The sequence below is a fragment of the Desmodus rotundus genome, chromosome 1 (genome assembly GCF_022682495.2).
Source record: "Desmodus rotundus isolate HL8 chromosome 1, HLdesRot8A.1, whole genome shotgun sequence".
Taxonomy (NCBI): Eukaryota; Metazoa; Chordata; class Mammalia; order Chiroptera; family Phyllostomidae; genus Desmodus; species Desmodus rotundus.
In genome coordinates, this window is record NC_071387.1 from 65,690,340 (window position 1) to 65,714,550 (window position 24,211).

General features: G+C 37.3%; 2 protein-coding genes across 4 annotated transcripts in view; one reads left to right on the plus strand and one right to left on the minus strand.

The window, feature by feature from the left end:
• LOC112302808 (uncharacterized) overlaps positions 1–24,211 on the minus strand; it is a 93,216-nt gene that overhangs the window by 55,468 nt on the left and 13,537 nt on the right. Inside the window, exon 2 of the mRNA XM_053910448.1 lies at positions 620–957. Within this exon, the coding sequence (XP_053766423.1) occupies positions 620–957 (338 nt within the window). The remainder of the gene's footprint in view (positions 1–619; positions 958–24,211) is intronic.
• Positions 1–24,211, plus strand: part of DENND4C (DENN domain containing 4C) — a 130,630-nt gene that overhangs the window by 812 nt on the left and 105,607 nt on the right. For 2 of the 3 annotated variants that reach the window (XM_024558410.3, XM_045193738.2), the window contains exon 1: positions 66–495. The exons of the other annotated variant lie outside the window; for it this stretch is intronic. The gene's annotated coding sequence lies outside the window, so the exon portion shown is untranslated. Of the gene's footprint in view, positions 1–65; positions 496–24,211 lie in introns of those variants that run through there. 3 annotated transcript variants of the gene reach the window in all.

The window sequence follows — 24,211 nt, forward strand, 5'->3', positions numbered from 1 at the left end:
CTCCCCGTCCCACCCCTCCCCCCCGCCCTTTTCCACCCGCCCCCGCAGTAGGAAAAGGAGAGGGAGGAGGGTAGGAAAAGTGCTGCTCTGTGGAAAGGGGCGGAAGGAGAAGGGGGGGGAAAAAAAAGAAAAAGGGAACAGAAACATGGCCGTCAGCTGTCTGGACCGCCGTATCTCAGGCGGCTCCTAGGCGACCCGCCGCCCGCACGGCTGGCCTCCTGTGAGAAGAGGCGCCAGCGCGAGTTCGCGCTCTCGGTCGTTACCCCTCGCAGCAAGCGGTGCCCCTCAACACCCAGCCTCTGAGGCGGCGCAGGCGCAGATAGGGTCGTGGCGGCGACTGCGGCAGCTGCGGCGGCGGCAGCGAGAGCACGTCCCCGCCCGGCCCTGCCCTGCCCTGCCCGGCCCTGCCCAGGGCGCCTAGACCGCGAAGCCGGAGCTTTCAAGCCCCAGAAAGGGGCTGTGTCTGGGTGGCGCTGAAGGAGGAGCAGGCGGCAGGTGAGTCTGCTGCGAAGGGCCTTTTGCTTAGGATCCCTGTGTGCGCCCCCTCCGGGCCCGTGCTCCCGCGCGGGGAGGGTACTGGGCAGGTAGCAACTCGGAGGTGGGGAGTTCGGAGGCCTACCTGGACGGGGTGCCCGAGCTGGCGGAGAGTGGCTGGGGATGGCATTCCCGGCCTAGTTTCTCCGGGGTTTCCGGGGGCAGGGAGTCCCCGGAGCCTGCGGGGCGTGATGGGGAGAGGCTGTGCCGGGGAGGGCCTCTCCGCGCCGCCGGGTTCCTGAGAACTACTTGCGTGGAAGCGCGAGGAGCCTGGGCCCCGGGGACTTACCGGGACGACTGCTGTCTGGATGGGGGCGAGATGGGGGCGAGATGGGGAAAGGGCGGGCGTGGGGCAGTTTCTGAGGGGTGGTGGCCGAGGCGGGCGTGGAGCTAGCGATTCTCCGCAGGGGTCGCGGGACGCAGCTGGGGGGAATTGGGTGCTTGGGCAGGTGTCACAGGTGAATTGAGAACATTTCCTTCTCTGCCTTGCCTTGGCCCTTCCTCGGGACTTCTTTGTTGGGGATGACTTTAAGGAAGGCAGGTTCCGTGCAATTCTAAGTGACTAAACGCAAAACCAACTAACGAGCGCCTAGTGCTGACTTTTGTACAGAGCTGTAACTTTTCTGTATCGAGGATGCTGTCGTTTTGTCTCCCCGTTTCTGCTGCAGAGACCTTTTCCTCCCGAAGACCGTGCCTCATCAGAAAAAGGAATGACCCAGTTTTTAAATCGTAACCCTCCCCCCTTTTGTGTTTGTTTCACACGGCAAAATTTAGGGCGGTTACCGCGGTTACTTGTGCAAATGTGGGGGCAAGTGTCATCTTCAGTAAGGAACCCTCAGCAGGCTGTGTGTTTTTGCCTCATTTGTCAGGCCTTGTAGTCTGGAAAATCGACTACTTAACTGAAATTGCCTGCTTGTGTGCAAACCAGTGTTAAGGCGGTCTCCCGAGGCTCCAGTTTACAGAAGTAGGTCTTCACTTTCGGTCTCCGGTTTAGAAGTTGAAAGGTGTAGTATTGTAAGATAGGACAGAATATTCGTGCTAGGCGCTAGTTTTTCAAATATTTGATTTGAGGTGATCACGTGTATTAAGCAGCTATCTGAAATGCAGGGCAGTTTTCTGTGTACACGTGAAAAACGAGCAAAATAGTTGCAAAAGGAAAACATCTCTGAGCCTTAATACCATTTATTGATCAATATAACCATGCAACCCCCCCCACACCTATTATTTTATTTTCTTGGTATTTAAAAAAATTAGTAAACTGCCTTTTTGGTGTGGGACTAGAAACTCAGAAATGAACTTCGATTTGTATTCATGCGGAAGCCTGAGTTGCTTTGACTCGTTTTTCTAGTCATGGCAAACGCTGTCTACACTTTCCCCTCATTGGTATCTCCTGTCGACATTCTCGTTTAGGGATCTGAGCTTTTGCATTACTGATTTTAGGAAACTGATAATGTCATTTGAGTTTGACCATAGTACCTCACTAAGTGTACTACTGTTTAGACTGGTTAATTCGGATAGTAGAAAATCTATGATAGAAATGTTGGAGTTGTATTTTGGAGTATTTTACACTTGAATAACTTGTAAATTTGTGCATTCTGTTGTTGAGAGTAAATTTAGTGTTTTGTAGTATAAACTTGAGCTTCAGCTGAACAAATTGGCAGTAGAGTTGATGTGTGGAGATTGTTCTTAAAACACAAATGTTTTAAATTACAAGGAACCCCAGTGATGTGTAGGCTGTAACAATTCATGGTGCCAGACTTGGGAGTTATTTGTTTGAGGTATATTTTATAAAGAAACATGTTAAGTATCTGCAATAAAAGCTAATTTGTAGCTATACATAAGGGATTTTGTATGGTAAATAACAACCCAACAACGCACCTTTGCTCCTTGTATATCTGCCAGTTAAAGATCAAAGCATTTTGTTTTTTCATTGGAGTTTCTTGCCAAGACAGATGATTTCACATTGACTTTGCCGCTCAGTTTGAAAGTTAGGTTTCAGTCTTATCCTTGCAACTTAAGCACAGGTTGTAAAGTGAAAAAGAAAGCTGCTGAGTCACAGAGATAGGTTGTTTCATTTGGTCTTTCTGATTTAAATTTCCAATATAATGTTTACTGAAACTTAAATAGTAAGGGCAAATAAACTTTCATAGCAATACATGGATTAAAATTTGATCTTCTTTATACTGGTGCCATAATTTGTACCTCTTTCTGGTTGTCAGTTTGACAGACTTGTAATAATGGGATGTTTTGTTGGAATTGGAGATGCCTTTATAGGGGATCTTATCTTATCCCTTTATAAATTTAACTCATAAACTTTATAAGAGTTAAAATTTGGAGAAAGAGTTGTAAGTAGTATAGCTGGTGTGAATCAGTAGGTCTTTGGCATTATTATTTGAAATTTAACAGTATTTTGGGGGGGCAGTGTTAGGTTATTTATAAACTTATACTTTTTCTACTTATATTTGTACATAGTACTGATGGAAGTAGGAGTAATAGAGCCAAATGTGGCATTTGAAAATCTTTTTATTGTAAAAGAATATAACATAATTAAGGAAATTTAAAAAATTAATTCTCTTATCTTACATTTACACTTTTTGTACTTTAATTCTATTGTACTTGTATAATATTTTAAAATATTGTTTATTTCTTCAATGTATTAATTTCAGGTATGCAGCATAATAGTATACTTGCATAATATATTAATTGGTGTTAATATACTATTTATATTTATACTTGTATATAGTTCTGTTGTTAATATTTATACAATTGTCTTTTTAAACGTAACATATTTTGCTTGGTGCTGCTTATTACTCGTACGGTTTTGTAATAGTTTTACTGCACAGTTTGTTTAACCTTTTCCTATTTTTTGACATTTTAGTAATTCCACTTTTTTTACTCTTAAAATAATGCTATAATGAAATTGCTTTGCTAACATGTGATCCAAGACAAATTTCTTTTTAAATCTTTGAAAAATGGTTTTTTGTTTTTTTTTTTTTGCACTGGCTGGTGTGACTTGGTTGGAGCATCGTCTAGTAACTGAAAGGTTGTGGGTTTGATTTCAGGTTGGGACACATACCTAGGTTGAGGATTTGATCCCCAATCCTGGTCCAGGCTCATAAGCACCCCTTATGATCCCAGGTCTGGGCGCCTATCGGAGGCAACCATGGTTGCTTCTCTCTGGCATCAGTGTTTCTCTTTCTCCCTTCTCTCCTTTCCTCTCTCTCTAAAAGCAATGAAAAAAAATGTCCTCGGGTGAGGATTAAAAAAAAAAAAGAAAAAGTATTTGTTTGGCTAAAATATTCTGTTTAAAATTTTCACTTACAGTTTACATATTATTTTGTATTAATTTCATGTGTACAGTATAGTGGTTAGACAAGCATATACTTTACAATATGTTCCCCCTGATATTTCGACAACTCCTTGGCACCATACATAATTACTACAATGTTATTGACTATATATTGGGTTGGCCAAAAAGTATGTTACGTTTTTTCTGTAAAATAAAAGACACATTTTTCAATTTCACCAATACCTTTATTGATTTGGATATTTTGAGTGTGTTGGCTATCTCCCACTATTGGCTTCTAGTTGGTAGAGGCCGGGGCCTCTGAACATCTTCCAATGCATAAAACAGCCGCATAGCAAAGAATTATTTGGCCAAAATGTCAGTAATACCAAGAAACTTCTCAAATCACTTTTGACCCTTTTGATCAGTCAGAGCACTCTCTCCATACACTGCACAATTTTTTTTGCATTTCAGTTGTGTTCTTTACCTTTCTTCAAATAATAAACCATAATATACTGAAAATGTGTGTTTTCTTTCATCTTCAGTATTAAAATGGCTACACAAAAATTCACCCGTTTTGATTTTTTTTTTAAATGCACGCTGATATGACAGCTGTTACACTGCAATCTAACAAAATTGTTTCGAGTGAAGTTAAAGACAACTAAGCACTACTATAGCCATTGTATAGAAAAAAAGTAATGGGCTTTCTGGCCAACCCAATATCTACTATATGCTGTACTTTACATCCCCATGACTAATTTGTAATTCCAATTTGTACCTCTTAATCCTTCACCTTTGAAAAAGTAAATATTTTTTGAGCTACTTCCTTTGCAGTGGATCATTAGGGCTCCTATATTACAGTATTTAATTGAGAACAGAATTAAAAAGCAAGGTGGAAAACTGTACATGTGTGTATTGAGTTGCATCCATTGAGTAGGAATCAAAATATAAATTCATAATTCTCCCTGTTACTGACTTGTTACAAGTTTCTGTGCTTATTAATTTTACTTATATAATATAATAAGTAATATTCTTATAGTAATTCTTTTTTTTTAACTCTGATTTGAGAGAGAGAGAAAGAGAGAAACATTGAGTTGTCATTCCAACTATTTATGCATTCATTGGTTGATTCTTACAGGTTCCCTGACCAAGGATCAAACCTGCAACCTTGGCGTTTGGGGATGATGCTTTGACCAACTGAGCTATCTGGCCCTGGCTTCTCTAAGAGTTCTTAATTCTTACTGTAATATTGTGGGGCATGTGTTTCTAAATGTACCTTGTTTCAATCAAACCTTACATTTACAAATCTGGATTTATAATCTTTTGACTTACAGAAAAGTCTTTTTACAGGACTTTCATAAAATATGAATTATTTTAAAGGATTTCTTGAATCTTGATTTTTAAAATTGTGTATTTACACTTTATGTCTTAATTTAGTGTTGCCTAAATATAACAGCATGAGTTATGAATATCTTTTTAATTATGAAAAAATTATTAAATAGGTACTATGCTACCTACTAGTGATAAAAAGATGAATAACATACAATCTGAATATTAAAGTCGAGTATGATAAACAGTCTTGTAATAAGCCCCATAACTACAATCTAACAAATCTGGAATAGAGCAGGCGATGCCATGAGAAGAGGGAAATACATAATTATGTCAACTAGAGGTGACTTCTGTAGGAGACATTTGATTTCAAACTTCGAAGAATGATGTTAAAAGGCACCAAGTAAGGAAAGAATGATGCATTTTATTGGATTGGCCAAAAAGTTTTTTTTTTTTCTGTAAGATGGCTCTAGTAGTGCTTAGTTGTCTTTAACTTCACTCGAAACAATTTTGTTAGATTGTATTGTGATAACTGTCCTATCAGCAATCATTAAAAAAAAACATCAAAATTGGTGAATTTTTGTGTAGCAATTTTAATATTGAAGATGGAAGAAAATTCACAACATTTTTGGCATATTATGCTTTATTATTTGAAGGAAGGTAAAAACACAAATGAAATGCAAAAAGAATAATTTGTGCAGTGTATAGAGAAGGTGCTGTGACTGATGGAATGGGTCCAAAGTGGTTTGTGAAGTTTTGTGCTGGAGATTTCTTGCTGAATAATACTCCAGGGTGGGGTAGACCATTTGAAGTTGATAGCGATCAAATCGAGACATTAATTGAGAACAATCAATGTTCTACCATGCGGGGGGTAGCTGACATACTTATAGTATACAAATCAATAAAGTTATTTGTGAAAAGTGTCTTTTATTTTGTGGAAAAAACCATACAGACTTTTTGGCCAATCCAATATTTAAATGCAAGTAATTTAGTGTTTGGCACAGGTAGTTTTGGAGGCAATTGGGGAGTAAGCTATGTCATGAAGGGTATTAAAAGTCAAATAAGAAATTAAGACCATGCATTGTGAGGCACAGGGAGCCATTTGATGATTTTAAGCTGTTAATATCTTTGGATCTATTGTGAAAGATGGATTGAGAACAGCTTGAAGGCGTCTAGGTGAGAATTGAGAACAGCAATGGTAGGGATGGATGAAAAAGTGGTTAGAATTGAGAACTATTTTATAATACAAACATTTTTCTCTGATTTGAAAGCCCTGTCTCTTTAGCCTATCTTTCTCTTACATCTGTTATACCAGCCTACTATCAGGTTCTTTCCCTTAGAACCCTTGTATATGCTATTCCATTTACATGTTACGTTTTCTGAGGGGTTTCTCCTAATCACCCTATCTGGATAGGGAGATAATTATTATAGCACCTTTTAATTTTCTTCTGTAGAACTTCTCCCTTCCTCCTTTTATTCCTTTGTCCCCCTCCCTTTCCCTCCTCTTACTGCTTTGGAAGTTATATGCAATCTGATTCCTTTTTATTTTTTTCTTACTATGGGTCTATTCTGATCTCTTTTTTTTCCCCATTAGTTTATATCTTTATCCTTATATCAATATTATCTTGTCTTTATTACTATTATTTCATAGCAAGTCTTAGAATTAGGAAGTTTATCCTTCAATATTGTCTTTTCCTTCAAAATTGCTCTGATTATTTTAGACCTGTAGCATTTTCATATAAATTGTCAAGTAAGCTTGTCAGTTTCTACCAAAAAAAAAAAACCTATGAGGAAAATTGACATCGGAATGATGCTTAGTCTTCTGATACTTTAACATTGCATATTTCTCCATTTATTTTTTTTCAAGTTTTTTTCTGCAGTATTTTCATTTTGTAGGTCCTTTACATATTTTACTTAATTTATCCCTAAGTATTTCATGTTTTTTGATACTGTCTTTTGTAAGTGATACTATATTTAAAATTTTTTTCAGTTGTTAATAGTTTATAAAAATAGTCGATTCTTTTGTATTGACTTTTATATTGACTTTGTATTCTGTTACCTTACTAAATTCATTTTTTAATTCTGGTAGCTTTTATGTAGATTTCTTAGGATTTTCTTCACGCACAATCTTAATGTCTACAGAAAAAGACAAATTGGCTTCTTCATTTCCAATCAGTATACCTTTTCCTTTTTCTTACCTTATTGCCACAAGATTAGTGCTATTCACTAGAAATACAGTGTTAAGCCATATATATAATTTTAAGTTTTCTAGTAGCCCCACAACTAAGAAGTAGCAAGTGACATTAAATTTAATACAGTTTTTATGCCACTGCATCCAAAATATTTAAAAGATATTATTCACAAAGCTTCCCTAGGCTTGCTTTAAATCACCACAAACCATGTGGTTTAAAGTAACAAATGTATTCTGTCACATTTCTGGAAGCTAGGAGTGTGAAATCAAGGTGTCAGCAGGTACATGCTCCCTCTGAGTGAGGTTATAGGAAAGAATCCTTTTTTGCTTCTTTCTTCTAGTGGTCATTGGCAATCTTTAGATTTTCTTCTGAGCTGTTGAATTTATTGGCATGAAACTGCTTATAACCTAGTTATATTTTTAGTGTCTAAAGAATCTGTGATGATTACCTTCTGTCATCCCTCATATTAGTAGTTCCTCCCTCTTGCTTTTTTTTTGACTTAGAAATACTGATTTCTATTGCTATTTCTTGTTCATTTTCAATTTTATTTATGCTTTGAATTTTTTCCCTCTACTTACTCTTGGTTTAATACTTTTTTCTTTTTTAGCATTTTAAGGTAGACACTTAAATCATTGATTAAAAACTTCTCTCTTTTCTGATATAAGTGCTTAAAGGTATAGATTTTCTTATAAACACTGCTTTAGTTATAGCTGACAAGTTGATTTATGTTTTTTTAATTAAGTTCAAAATATTTTCTGATTTCTCTTGTGATTTCTTCTTTGATCTATGGATTATTTAGAAGAGTGTCATTGATTTTTAAATACTTGGGGATTTTATAAGCTATCTTTCTATTATTGATTCTAAATTTAATTCTATTGTGGTCAGAAAACATATCCTATATAATTTATATTTTTCTAAATTTATCCAGGCTTGTTTTATGGAACAGCATATAGTATATCTTGGTAAATTTTCTATGTTCACTTAAAAAGAGCTATTTTGATGCTGTTGAGTGGAGTGTTCTGTAAATTTCAATATGCTTAGTTAGTTGATAGTGTTCCTCAAATTTTATGTATCGTAACTGATCTTCTGTATATTCTGTGAATTACTGAGTGAGGAGTGTTGAACTCTCTTTAATTGTAGATCTGTTTATTTTGCCTTTTAATTTTGTCAGTTTTTGCTTCATAGACTTTGACACTTGCTTGTTAGGTGTATACATGTTTAGCATTGTTACACCTTGATAGATTAACTCTTTTATTGTTATTGTGAAATGCTCTGAAGTCTTCCTTTGCCTGTTACTAATTGGCTAGTTGAGCTTTCTTACGATTAAAATTTACATATTATATCTTTTCAATCCTTGTACCTTTTTGAAAACAGACTGTATATTTTTAGAACGGTTTTAGATATACAGAAACATTAAGATTTTACAGAGAGTTCCTTATAAGCCAGACCTAGTTTCTTTTAGTATTAACATCTTACATTAGTATGGTTTATTTGTTATCATACTAATTAACGGACCAATATTGATGTATTATTATTAACTAAAGTCTGTAGTTTATTCAGATTTCTTTGGCTTTTCACCTAATGTCTTTTTTTCCTGTTCCAAGATCCCATCCAGATATGACATTACATTTGGTTGTCATGTCTTCTTAGCCTACTATTGGGTGTGACAACATCTCTTTCCTTATTTTTGATGACCATGACAGTTCTGAGGAGTACTGGTCAGGCATTTTGTAGGATGTCCCTTCCTGTATTAGAATTTTTGTGGTGTTTTTCTCAGTATTAGACTGAGGTTATGGGTTTTTGTGAGGAAAATCACAGAGGTCAAGTGCCATTTTCATCACATCATATCCAGGGTACCATACTGTCAACATGACAAATGACTTCGATGGTGATCTTGATTACCTGGCTGAGGTAGTGTTTGCCATGTTTCTCCACTGTAATATTAGTCCCCTCTTCATCCTTTCCATTCTGTATTCTTTGAAAGGAAGTCACTAAGCTCTTCCCACACTTAAGCAGTAAGGAGTTACATTGACTTTTTTTTTTTTGACATTTTATCACATTTGCTTTATTTTTACAGCACCTTTATTGAATTATAATTTACATATCATAAATCAACCCATTTTAAAAGGACAATTGAATGATTTTTTAGTTTACAGAGCTGAGCAACCATCACTACCTCCAGTTATCTATCTTCATCACTCCAGAATGATTTCATCTGCCTGTTGATGGTTAAGCCCCATTCTCAACCCCAAGCTCAGACGAGTAATTTTTTTTCTTTATGTAAATAATTTCATTTTCTCCACTTTCATATCAGTGGAATCATACAAGTTTGGCCTTTTGTATCTGGCATCTTTCATTTAGCATAATGTTTATGAGGCTCATCCATATTTTAGCATGTATCAGTATTTTGTTAATTTTTATTCTAAGTAGTATTCTATTGTATGGGCATACTGCATTTTGTTTATCCATTTATCGGATGATGGACCTGTGGGGTATTTGTACTTTTTGGCAATTATGAATAAAAATGTTATGAACATTCTTTTGTGAGACTTTGTGTTGATGTGTGTTTTAATTCCTTTTGGGTAGATCCCTAGAAATGGGTATTTTTTTTCCCCCATGAAGTAATTTTTAATGCCTATCACAGTGATTTAAAGTTGTTTTCCAGAAACTGTCTAAAGTGGAAAAACTCAGTTTTTTTCCGTCCTATGTAGGAAAAATCCCCTCTTTCCTATGTATTTCTCCTTTACTTTTTTTTCTTTTCTTTTTTTAAAAAAATATTCTATATATAGAGAGGGGAAGGAAGAGAGAGGGAGAGATAAACATTGACCGGTTGCCTCCTGCCTGCCCCCCACTGGGGACCTGGCCCGCAACCCAGGCATGTGCCCTGACTGGGAATCGAACCAGCAGCCTTCCGGTTCTCAGGCTAGTGCTCAGTCATCTGAGCCACACCTTCCAGGGCCCATTACTTTTTAAAAAAATATATTATTGATTATGCTATCACAGTTGTACCATTTTCCCCCCCTTCACTCCACTCCATCCTTCACATCCCCTCCCTCCCACATCCTCTCCCTATAGTTCATGTCCATGGGTCATACTTATAAGTTCTTTGGCTTCTACATTTCCTATCTATTTCCTACCTACCATTTATGCTACTTATTCTCTGTACCTTTCCCTCCTCTCTCCCTCTCCCACTCCTACTCCCCTGTTGATAACCCTCCATGTGATCTCCATTTCTGTGATTCTGTTCCTGTTCTAGTTGTTTGCTTAGTTTGCTTTTGTTTTTGTTTTAGGTGTGGTTGTTAATAACTGTGAGTTTGCTGTAATTTTTACTGTTCATATTTCTTGTCTTTTTTTTTTTTAGATAATTCCCTTTAACATTTCATAAAATAAGGGCTTGGTGATGATGAACTTCTTTAACTTGACCTTATCTGAGAAGCACTTTATCTTCCCTTCCATTCTAAATGATAGCTTTGCTGGATACAGTAATCTTGGATGTAGGCCCTTGCCTTTCATGACTTGGAATACTTCTTGCCAGCCCCTTCTTGCCTGTAAGGTCTCTTTGGAGAAATCAGCTGACAGTCTTATGGGAAGTCCTTTGTAGGTAACTGTTCTTTTCTCTTGCTGCTTCTAAGATTCTCTCCTTCTGTTTCATCTTGGCTAATGTAATGATGATGTGCCTTGGTGTGTTCCTCCTTGGGTCCAGCTTCTTTGGGACTCTCTGAGCTTCCTGGACTTCCTGGAAGTCTATTTCCTTTGCCAGATTAGGGAAGTTCTCCTTCATTATTTGTTCAAATAAGTTTTCAATTTTTTGCTCTTCCTCTTCTCCTTCTGGCACCCCTATAATTCGGATGTTGGAACGTTTCAAGATGTCCTGGAGGTTCCTCAGCCTCTCCTCATTTTTCTGAATTCTTGTTTCTTCATTCTTTTCTGGTTGGATGTTTTTTTCTTCCTTCTGGTCCACACCACTGATTTGAGTTCCAGGTTCCTTCGCATCACTATTGGTTCCCTGTACATTTTCCTTTGTTTCTCTTAGCATAGCCTTCATTGTTTCATCTAATTTGTGACCAAATTCAATCAATTCTGTGAGCTTCCTGATTACCAGTGTTTTGAACTGTGCATCTGATAGGTTGGCTATCTGTTCGTTGCTCAGTTCTATTTTTTCTGGAGCTTTGATCTGTTCTTTCATTTGGGTAATATTTTTTGTCTTGGTGTTCCTGTTATGTAAAGGGGCGGAGCTGTAGGTATTCACTGGGGCTGGATAAAGCTCCTCTTTGCACTGTGATGCTGTATGTGGGGGAGGGGTCCGAGAGGGAGCAATGGCACTTGCTCCACTCTCTCGGGTTTTCAGTCACTCCCTCCACTACCCACAATCGAATTGGGCCCTTCTGGTGCTGATTCCCAAGTGGGTGGGTTTGTGTATGTTCTGGGACCCTGTGGGTCTCTCCAACAAACTCTCCTGTGAGGCTGGGAGTATCTCCTGCTGTTGCCTCAACCCCCACAGGTGTTTTCAGTCAGTGGTTTGAGGCTTTATTTCCCTGAGCTGGAGCCTTGGGTTGCACGGTCTGTCACCCTGTCCACCAACTGCTGCCTTGCTGGCCAGCTGCAGCTTTGCCCACCCCACAATCTGCCACCTCGCTGGGTCTGCCAGCCGTCGCCTTGCCGGGAGTCCTTTCCACCCCGCTGCCTATTTCCATCCCTCCTACTGGTCTGGATGAATGTTTCTTCTTTATCTCCTTGGTTGGCAGACTTCCATACAGTTCGATTTTCTGTCAGTTCTGGTTGTTTTTTGTTTTTAAATTGTTGTTGTCCTTCTTTTGGTTGTGCGAGGAGGCCTCCATCTTGGCCAGACGTCCTATAATGACTTTTTGAAGGCAGAGTATCTACATAAGTTATTTGGAATTATTTTGCATGGGACATTCGTCTCTTTTCCTTTATTTATTTATTAATTTATTAGTATCATTGATTTATATCAGTATAGACTTATGGATATTTATTTTATACTTTGGGCTATAATCCAGTATTACTTTACTTAAATTATTCCAGCTTTGGCTATTGAGAGCTTGTTCAGTTGGCTCCTGTATTCCTTTAACAGATACCCATCAATGTGGGTTGGTTTGTATGCTTATTTTTTAAAAATGAATTTATTTATTGATTTTAGAGAGAGGGGAAGGGAGTGAGGGAAGGGAATTGGAGAGAGAAAGAGGGAAAGAGAAAGATTGAAATTTGTTGTTCCATTTATTTATGCATTCATTAGTTTCTTGTATGTGCTCTGGTCTGAGAATGTACCTGGTTTACCTGGCCAAGGACTGTATGCTTATTTTTTGAGTTCTTTCTTTCTGGCACTAAAAAAAAAAATGTTCCACGTTCATTTTGTATACTTCCTCTCCCAGTCCTATAATCAAATCACCCATTTCTTCAAGAAGCCTTAATTCTTTTTATGGAGAGTGGTTTTAGAAACCAAAATCTGTGTGGTAGGTATGCTGATTGCTACTCTACTGGAGTGTCATTGCTTCTAGGGTTTCTCAGCTGATTGAACAAGGAAATATACTTATGTATATTAATCTATTATATACATGTCTATAAATCTTTATTTTTTTGACTGGGTTAATTGTTTTGTTTTAAATTATGTTTTATTGATTATACTATTACAATTGTCCTGAGTTTTTCCCCTTTTAGCTCCCCTCCACCAAAACCCCCCACTCCATCAGGCAGTCCCTCACCCTTGTTCATGTCCACGGGTCATGTGTGTACGTTCTTTGGCTACTCCTTTTCCTATACTGTACTTTACATCCCCATGGCTATTCTGTAACTACCTCTTTGTACTTCTTAATCCCCTCACCTCTCACCCATTCTCCCACATTCTCCCCTCCCATCTCTTTATCTTTACTTTAACTTTTGGCATTTTAATTATGATGTGGCTTGGGGTGGGCCTTTTTGTGTCCATCTTGTTTGGGACTCTCTCTGCTTCCTGGACTTGGATGTCTATTTCCTTCACCAAATTAGGGAATTTTTCTGTCATTATTTTTTCAAATAGATTTCCAGTTTCTTGTTCTTTTTCTTCTCCTTCTGGCACCCCTGTGAAGCGAATGTAAGATTGCTTAAAGTTGTCCCAGAGGCTGCTTACACTATCCTTGTATTTTTGGGTTTTCTTTTCTTCTTGTTTTTCTGATTGGTTGTTTTTTGCTCCCTTATATTCCAAATCATTGATTTGATTCTTGGCTTCACCCACTATACTGTGGTTTTCCTGCAAATTGTTCTTTATTTCAATTAGTGAATCTTTCATTTCTGACTAGATCTTTTTTATGCTTTTGAGGTCCTCACTAAATTCCTTGAACATCCTCATAACCAGTGTTTGAACTCTGCATCTGATAGATTGCTTATCTCCATTTTGTTTAGCTGTTTTTCTGGAGTTTTGATCTGTCCTTTCATTTGAGCCATGTTTCTTTGTCTCCTTGTTTTGGCAGCCTTCCTGTGTTTGTTTCTATGTATTAGGTAGAGCTGCTTTGACTCTGTGTCTTGGTAGTGTGGCATAATATAGTAGGTGTCCTGTAGGGTCCAGTGGCACAGCCTCTCCTGTCACCCAAGCTGGGTATTCAAGGTGTGCCCTTTGTGTGGGCTGAGTATACCATCTTGTAGTTGAGCATTGGTTGCTGTTGGCAGATCAATGGCAGATGTTTACCCAGGACAATCAGCTGTGAAGATGGGCTATGGCCACTTACTACCAATCTCTACCCTCCATGGAGGATCAGCTGTACAGGGTCAGGGTGGTGTTGCTCCAGTGTGGTCTGTAGTTGTCCACTGGGTGCACCAACCTTAGGGTTTCCTGGATGGTGCAGGCCAACATTAGCCCCCACCTGTGTTTGCCCAGGGCCACACTGCTATAAAGCAGTCTGAGATGGCTGCTAATTGTGCTGGGCTTGGAGATTCCCAGGCAAATCCAAGCTGTGAATCTATCTAGGCTGCTAGTGCCAGGCCTGGGGCTCACTGAGGCCAGCTGCTACGTGTTGGAGAGGAGTTAGGAAGTTGTGAAGCATGAGCCAAACCAGCCATTCATATCGAAAAGCAGCTTGGGTGGGCCTGTAAATTGTGTGGGGCAGAGTCTCTAGGGATCTCCAAGGCAGGTCAAACAGTGTTAGCCAGGTTGATGGAGTCTTAGATACTGTACCAGTCTGTTGACTCTGTAGGGAGAAGTCCCAGGAACATGACAGTGGCCTCTGATTGCCTTGATGCCAGACACCTGAGCCTCCCCGTGCATACAACTGATGTGCCACTGGTGTGCCTCAAGTGGCTGCCCTAGTGCCAGAGCTTGGAGGGAGTGAGTCTGAGTAGGTGAGTCTGTGTGTGGGTTCTTTAAAAGGAAGTGCTTGGGGCTCTAGCAGTTTCTCCCACCAAATGCAATTCCCCTTGTTTTTTTTTTTTGCAGCCAGAAGTTGTGGGGACTTATCTTCCTGGCACAGGAACCCTGTCCTGGGGGGCCTGGTGTGGGTCTGGGACCCCTTGCTCCTGAGATATCCCTCCTGAGTTTTTATCCACCACACATGGATGTGGGACCAGCCTGTTCTGCATCTGTGCTCCTCCTACCACTGTGGATGGTTGTGGTTTTTTTAATTGCATGGTTGTCAGACTTCCATTCAACTCGATTTCTGTTGGTTCTGAGTGATGATGGTTCTATATTTTAGTTGTAATTTTGTTGTGGTTGTGTGAAGAGGTGAGCCATGTCTGTCTACACCACCATCTTGACCAGAAGTCAAGAGCTTTCCATTTATAATGTCTGTATTTATATTAAGCTAAATATGAATTCATACTGAGTTTACAACTTTAATCTATTACTAACTACATGGATCACTGTAGCCTTGTCCTCTTGTTTATCTGTAAATGCCTACTCTGGCAGTAGGAAACCTGAATCCCACCATTCATCATCCATTTACATAATTTTTAATCCCAGTATACATATATAGCACTGTTAGAATTGTTAACTCAGACCCTTGTGGGAAACAGTTTTATCAACTAGAGTGCCTCTTTACAGTTCCTTTTGACTTTAATTTTATAGACTTCACTCCCTTGTAAAGTTACTTTGGTCAGCATTTTTCCCCTCCCACCACCTTCAGTGAGATTGTTTCACACATTTGTGATATGGTTACATTCTTTTGACTTACTCCACATTCCTTCAGGGGATACCCTGACCTCCTCAATGTTTGTTTATTTTTTTTTTAATTTTGCATGCATTAAAGCTTACTCTTTGTGCTGTAAAGTTCTGTGAATTTTGATAAGTGCATAAAGTCATGTATACACTGTTACAGTATCAGACAGAATAGTTTTTCCTCTGTAAAATATCCCATGTCTTCAAGTCTTCGACACTCTGCCTCATCACAAAGTACTGGAAACAACTGGTGTGTTTTTACTCTTTCTGTAGTTTTGCCCTTTCTAGAATGTCATATGAATGAAATTACATAGTATGTAGCCTTTTCAGACTGGCTGTTTGTTTTACTTTGTAATGTGCATTTAAAGTTTCTTCACATTTTTTCGTGGCTTGATAGCTTTTTAATTTTTTAAAAGATTTTATTTATTTATTTTGAGAGGGAGGGGAAGGGAAGGAGAAAGAGAAGGAGAGAAACATCTAAGTGTGGTTGCCTCTCCAGTGCCCCCCACTGGGCACTTGGCCTGCAACCCATGTGCCCTGACTGGGAATCGAACTGGCAACCCTTTGCTTTGCAGGCCCTCAGTCCACTGAGCTACACCAGTCAGGGCTCTTTTTTTTTTTTTAAATTACTGAATCATCTATTTTGATGTATGACAGTATATTCATTTATCTGTTGAAAAATGTCTTTTTTAAAAAAGATTTTATTTATTTTTATAAAGAGGGGAATGGAGGGAGAAAGATAGGTTGAGAAACATCAATGTGCCAGAAACACTGATTAGATACTGAAACACTGAAAGACACTGATTTAACATTGTCTTTCATAGAATAGAAGTGTTGAACAAAGTCTGCCTCATGAATTTTTTCTTTCATGTATTATGCTTTTGGTGTAGTATCTAGAAATTCATCACCAAACCGAGTATCACAAAGATTTTCTTCTATATTTTCTTCTTGAAGGTTTTTAGTATTGTATTTTATATTTTGGTCTATCATCAGTTTTGAATAACTTTTGTAGAAGGTATAAGTCACCATCTAAATTCATTTTTTTGTATGTGGACATCCAGTTTTGCCACTAGTATGTGTTGAAAGACTGTCCTTTCTCAACTGAACTACCTTTGCTCCTTTTTTAAAGGTCAGTCATCCTTTTACTTTTAATGCATTTGCGTCTTTATAATTAAAACATGTTTCCTATAGCTAGTTTAGAGTTGTCTTATTTTTAATTCAGTCTAACAATCTTTTTTAATAGGAATGTTCAGACCACTTAAAATTTCTTTCTTTTTAAAAAAATATGTGTATTGACTTTAGAGAGTGAGGAAGCGGGGGGGGGGGGAGGGAAAGGGAGAGAAAGAGAGAGGGAGAGAGAGAAACATTGATTAGTTACCTCCCATATGTGCCCCAAACAAGGACCCAATCCATAACCTAGGTGTGTGTCCCAAAAGGGAATCAACCCCACAACCTTTTGGTGTAAGGGATGATGCTCTAATCAACTGAGCTACCTGACCAGGGCAACTTTTCTTTTTTAAAATCAGCTCTATGGAGATTTGATTTATACACCATATAATTTACCCCTTTAAAGGGTACAGGTTAGTGGTTCTTAGTATATTTACAGAGTTTTACAATCATCAGTGTAACCTAATTTAGACCATTTTCATAACTTCAGAAGGAAATCTTGTGTCTATTAGCAGTCTCTAATCCCATCTTTCCCACCCCCAAGCCCTAGGCAATCACCAATCTGTCTTCTGCCTCTATAGGTTTGCCTATTCTGGACATTTCATGTAAATGAAATTGTATAATATGTTCTTTTTCATAACTGGCTTCTTTCATTTACAATAATGTTTTTGAGGTTTATTCATGCTGTATGTATCAGTACTTCATTCCTTATTTTAAAAATTGGCAAAATTTAACCCTGGCTGGTGTGGCTCAGTGGATTGAGCGCCTTCCTGGAATCCAAAGGGTCACCAATTTGATTCCCAGTCAGGGCTCATGCCTAGGTTGTGGGCCAGGTCAGGTCCCTAGTAGGGGGCATGCAAGAGGCAACCACACACTGATGTTTCTCTCCCTCTCTTTCTCCCTTCCCCTCTGTCTAAAATAAATAAATAAAATCTTTTTAAAAAATTGGCAAAATTTATATAACATAAAATTCACCACTTCAACAACTTAAAAATATACAATTCAGTGGCATTTAGTATGTTCACAGTGTTATGCAGCTATTACCACCTGCTAGTTCCAGAATGTTTTTATTGCCTCAAAAGGAAACCCCTTTCCCTTTAAGTAGATGATACTCATTATTTCCACTCCCCAGCCCCTGGCAACTACTGGTCTGTATATGTTTATTATGCATATTTCCTATAAATGCAATCAGACAGCCATATGTGATTTTTGTGTCTGGCTTCTTTCACTTAGCATAATGCTTTCTGTGTTTATCTATGTTATAACTAGTATCAAGAGTACTTATTTCCTTTTTGTGGCCAGGTAATTTACATTGCATGGAAATATGTTACATTTTTTTAAATTGACTCATGACTTGATGGACATTGAGTTGTTTCTGTGTTTTGACTATTTTGAGTAGTGCTACTGTGAATATTTGTATACAAGTTTTATATGTCTTCATTTGTCATGGTAAGCCACTTAAATTTAGTGAAATTATCTATATGGTTGGGTTTGAATCTATTATCTTGCTATTTGTTTTTAATTTCTCCTATTAGTTCTTTGATCCCTTCTGGATTGAGTATGTTTTAGTATTCCATTTATCTCCACATTGGTTTATTAGCTATATATCTTTTTTTTTAAGTAGTTTCCTTAGGGTTTATAATATTTAACTTACCACAGTCCATCTTGAAACAGTTCTATACTACTTTGTGGTGTATAACCCAGGACTCTTAATTCAGTACACTGTTCTCTACCATTCTTTCTCATCATTAAAAATGTTGAGCTGTTATGATATGAAATGAGTCAATGCATGTGAAATACTTTTAACATAGTTCATGCTTTTATTTATATTTGGGCTAATAGATAAAAACCTCATTAGAAGTTCTTGAATCTGCAGATTTCAGGTTTCTTTTCCAACCTGCTTCAGCTACCCACTTCCATGATCACACACAAGACTATTGGTTCTTAATCTGGCTGTACATTACAATTAACTGGGCACCTTATAAAACATTGATAGAGATGTGCCTTCCTCAGAAATTCTTATTTTATTGGTTTGACATACGTGAGTGTTGTATGTGTAAATATATATGCATATATATGTTTATGTTCACAAATATAAAATGTGCCCACAGATCAGCATTGCCTAGTTATTTTGCTCTTGCACTTTCATTACTAGGAAGTCTAATATCTTTCCCTTCCTTACTCTTAGCCACATATAAGCTGGCCCCTCCATCTGTGCTATGGCCTCTTGTCTATATAAGGATTTTGCTTCTGGAGTCATCCTTTTTCTCCCCTGCATGATCTTTCTTTCTTGCTGAATCATTTTTGTAAGCATATGAATATGCTGTAACAGCTTCGTTTTCTCTTTCTCACACACATACACACTTAACCTTTCTTTCTCTTTTATATTTGTTTGTCAAAAAGAATTGCTCACACTCATTCTTCTTTGCATTTTCTCTTTAACTCACTTTAGGGTGGTTCCTCTCCACCCCTACCATCTAAAACCACTCTTGTCATTATTCTCAGTCTTAAAGTTACTTTACCTCTCATCAGTATTCAACACAGTTGATTAGTCCCCCCCCCCTTTTTTTAAAAAAAAAAACTTCATTGGTTTTCTGGATTCCATCCTATGCCATCCTGAATTTTTTTCCTGATATATGGCACTTGCTTCTCAGTCTTGTTTCTAGCTTCTCCTTCCTTACTTCTAAAGGTAAAATGCCCTAGGCTTAAGAGTTATATATTTTCTTTTTTAGTATTTGTCACTTTTAGGGTATCTTATCTAATTCCAAGATTACAAGTATCATTAATTTGCTGTTGACTCCAACTTTGATATTTTTATCAAATTGCACACTGTATTGGACTGATTTCTCCACTTAAATGTTTTAGTAGGTATCTCAAACTTAACTTGTCCAAAGCAGAATTTTTGGCATATTTTTTCAAACCTACTCTTTCCTCAGGCATCACCATCTCAGTATACGGCAGCTCCATTTATCCACTTTTTCTCCTCATAACTCCACTCCATGGTCATCAGTTTCACCTTTAAGCTATATCCCAAATCTAACTATTGTTACTCCACTCCTTTGCCCTAATATAAGCCCTTATTATCTCTCTTCTGGACTGTTGCAGTTGCCTTCAAACTGCTCTCCCTGCTTCTGTTCTTTTCTCCTTCTAGTCTGTTTATAGCAGTGTGTAATTTTTTAAAAGACATAACTAATAATGTGTCACTCTCATCTAGAGACCACTGGTAACATCCCATCACATTTAGAATAAAACCTAAAGACCTTATCTTGGCCTAAAAGGTCGTATATGATACCCTCCTTTACTGACCTCATCTTCCAATACTCCCCTAAGCTCCAGAGCCATTGCCTTCTCGCTTTACCTCAAAGATCAAGTTATTTACTTGTCATCATGCTTTTATTTTTTGCTTAATGCTGTTGCTTGGAATGATCTCTATCATATGGTTTACTTTTGCTTAACACTTAGACCTCTACTCTTCCTTCTTCAAAGGAAGATCTTCCTTCTTCAAAAAGGTCTTCCCTGATTGCACCATAAAAATAAGGCCTTTTATTATCACGTTCCCTGTATTCTATTTGTATTCCTAGCACTTACACTTTCTGAAATTATTTATTTACAAGTCTACACTCCTTTACTGGTGATTTTCCAACTTATAAAGTAGGCTTCATGAAGACAGACATTGGGTATTTCCATTGCTTAATTGCCAGCATTTCAAACAATGAGGCTCAGTCATATGTTATTGATATACCAGAAATAATTGTTTCAAACATAAGAGCTCCCTTCTCTTAGCCACAAAACTGTAAAATACTTACAAATAATACAAAAAAACAATGTACAGGATCTGGGTGAAGGAAGTCATGATGACACTTTACTTAAAGGTTTTTTTTTTTTTAAGACTTGAATAAAATGGAGAGACATACCATGCATGCCCTTGACTGGAGAACCTAATGTTGTAAAGATCCTTGTTCTCCTTAAATAATGTGTGTTTTAGTGCGGTCCCAAACAAAGATCTCAACTTTGTTTTTCCCTCTGAAACTTGATGAGCATGAATGAATAAACTTGGAAAGTATTGAAAAAGAGTGAAGAGGGAGTTTATCTACCAGGTCAAAAAACAGAGAGAACTGTTATAATTGACTGTGGGATGGGACTATCTTGGAAATTGGCTAATGAAGCAAAATAGAGGTTAGACTTTATAGGATTATATAAGATTTTAGTATATGATAAAAGCGAGAAAAGAATTATTCAGTGTTAACCTTTCCATCATAAGTAGACGATATGGTTATAAACTGATTTTGTAGAGCATTTGTAAAGCATGTGATGCGCAGGTATATTTGAGATGTGTGGGGCTCTTTACTCTTAGAGTTAGGGATCTAGTTAACTGTGCCCTTAGGTTATCTTTTATTTTATAAAATATCTCCTTAATTCTTTGACAGCTTAATCTTTTAAATCTGACAGTGTGTTTATCTCTCTTGCTTTTAACTTGTTACTGCTTCTGATATGTGTTTAGCACTCAAACTTCATAGAATTTCTTGTAAACACGAAGTAGACTATGAATAGGAAACTGAAATCCATAAAGTATGTATGTTTGCCTGCTTTGTGATATCTATTGTAACTCTTCATGGCTGGCTTGTGGTGTGTATATGAATTGGTGAGGTTGCCAGATAGCTGAATTTCAGAAACTTGTGAGGTGCTATTTTACCCAATCAATTGGGAATATTCAGATTAACAATTATGTTTCCTTCCTACTTCTTGAATTGAAACCAGTGTTATTCCTCTCTATATTTTCTTAACCTTTCTAACCCTCCATTTTCCCTTATACTTTTGTTGAAATCTCAAAAGACAGGAACTGCTTTTTTTAAAACAAAACTTTTTATTTAGAAAAAAAATTAAACTTTCAGAAAAGTTGTAAGAATATTATAATGAGCTTCTAGTATACCCTTCACTTACATTTACTGGTGAACATTTTGACATATTAGCATTCTGTATGCATATCGTTATTTTTTGGTTAAACCATTTGAGAATTAAGTTCAGCATTTCCGAAGAACAAGGACATTCTCTTACACAATACAGTGATCACATTAGGAAAATTAGCTTTGTTACAAAAATATCTGACATATAGTCTGCATTAAAATTTTTCCAGTGCTATACCTTACAGGATTTTGTTTTTGTTTTTCTGTTTCCTAATTCTTGTATCATTGATTATATTTAGTTATCATTTATTTGGTAGATTACTTGGAATTTCTATGTAGACAGTCTGGTCAGCAAACAGAGGCAGTTTTATTTTTTCCTTTCCTTTATTTCTTTTTCTTATATCTTTATTATTTTTTTCTTCTGCTTTCTTTGGGTTATTTTGGTGTTTTCACTTTCTAGCTTCTTAAGATTGAAGCTCAGGTTATTAATTTGAGACCTTGTCCTTTTTCCCTCCTACTAAGTGCTTAATGCTGTATATTTCCCTGTAAGTACTGCTTTAACTGCATTCCATTCCACAAATTTTGATATGTTGTCCTTTCTTTTTTGTTCAACTCACAATATTTTGTAATTTCATTAAATTTCCTCTTGAACTATGGATTACTTAGAAGTGTGTTCAACTTCCAAGTATTCAGCGATTTTCCTATTATCTTTGTGTTGTCCCTTTTTTGATTATCAGATTTTAATATTTAATATAGAATAGTACATTTGACTTTTTTCTTTTTTTCATGACACTGACTTTTCTTGAAAAATTCTACCCTTTAGTTTGAGCTTGTTTATCTTAATCCCTCATGATTATGTTAAGGCTATGTATTTTTGTCAGGAATGTTCCAATTACTAATGTGGTGCCCTTCTTACTACGTCACATCAGAAGGTATGTAATGTCAGTTTGACCAATTGTTAGTGATATTAACTTTGATTACTTAGTTAATTTCTCTGGTGATATACTTTATATTTTTGTAATTATTAGCAACTCTGGGAAGAAGAGTATAAATATCTATTTCTGACAGCATTGTACTCAGTGGTTTTAGCATCCATTGATAATACTTTCCTGAATCTGAATACTGTGATGATTGTAATATGGTTTTTGGTCATTCCTTCTAGATTTATTAGTTGGCATTTTATTGTGAAGATCATTCTTTTACTTCCCTACCCTTCATTCACTTATTTTATAATATCAGTAAGGATACAAGGTTTTAAAAAAATCAGTGTGTTAATATACTTTATTACTGTCATTCATTTTAATACTGAAAGTGTTCACAGTTTGGCCAATGAGAGACTCTTAAAGCTAGTTCCTGTGTCTTTCCTAGGGACCTCATTAGTCTTTGAGCAATGGTTTTGTTTTGTTTTCTCCCTTGCATAAGATGTTCTAGGTATATCTTTTCTTTTTAGTACAATTAGTTGATTTATTTTTTTAAAATTATTTTATTGTTGTTCAATTACAGTTGTCTGCATTTATCCCCCACCATTCACCTCCTCACCCCAGCCATCCCCACCTCCCTCCCTTGCTTTGTTTTAGGTATATCTTGTACTCTTGTTGCCCAGCTTTGAAATTGGTTGTTTCTCCGAGGAGCTCTAAGGAACATTGGTCATTTCTCCAAGGACCATTCTTTGGTGGGGAATGATTTTGAGAAACAAAAATGTAGGTGCTGTATATGTTTTTGCTTGTGGGGTGACACTGCCTCTTATTTTTAGCAGAGAGAAGGAGGAGATACATACACATTTTTAACAGCTTTATTTGAGATATAAGTCACAAACCACACCATCACTGATTTAAAATATACAATTCATTGGTTTTTAGCCTAGTCACAGATTGCTCAACCATTTCCATGATTCATGTTAGAACATTATCACCCCCCAAAAAACCCTATACCCATTAGCAGTCACTCCCAATCTCCAACCCTCTAACTTGAGGCAGCCATCAATTTACTTTCTATAGGATTGTCTGTCTTGAATATGTCATGTAAATGGAAACATACAATATGTGGTCTTTGTTTCTAACATCTTCCACTTAGCATATTTTCAGGCTTCATCCATCTTGTAGCATGTAACAGTACTTAATTCCTTCTCATTGCTGAGTGACAGTCCATTGTATGGATGTGCTACATTATTTATCTTTTTATTTAGTCCTCTGATACCCCCTTCCCCCAGCAATCAATATAGTGTTGTCCATGCCCATGAGTCCATCTTCCTTTCTGCTGAATCCCTCCACTCCCTAACCTTCCCTCCCCTCCTTAGCTGTTATCCTGCTCTCTCTGTGTCTGTCTCTGTTTTCCTTGTTATTTCAGTTTGTTCATTAGATTCCACATATGAGTGAAATCATATGGTATTTGCCTTTCTCTGAATGGCTTATTTCACTTACCATAATGTTCTCCAGGTCCATCCATACTGCTGTAAAGGGTAAAATTTTCTTTTTTTTACGGCTGAGTAGTATACCATTGTGTCAATGTCCCATAGTTGTTTAATCCACTCATCTACTGATGGACACTGGGGCTGCTTCCATATCTTGGTGATTGTAAATAATGCTGCAATGCACATAGGGGTGCTTATGTTCTTTTGAATTAGTATTTAGGGTTTCTTAGGATATGTTCCCAGAAGTGG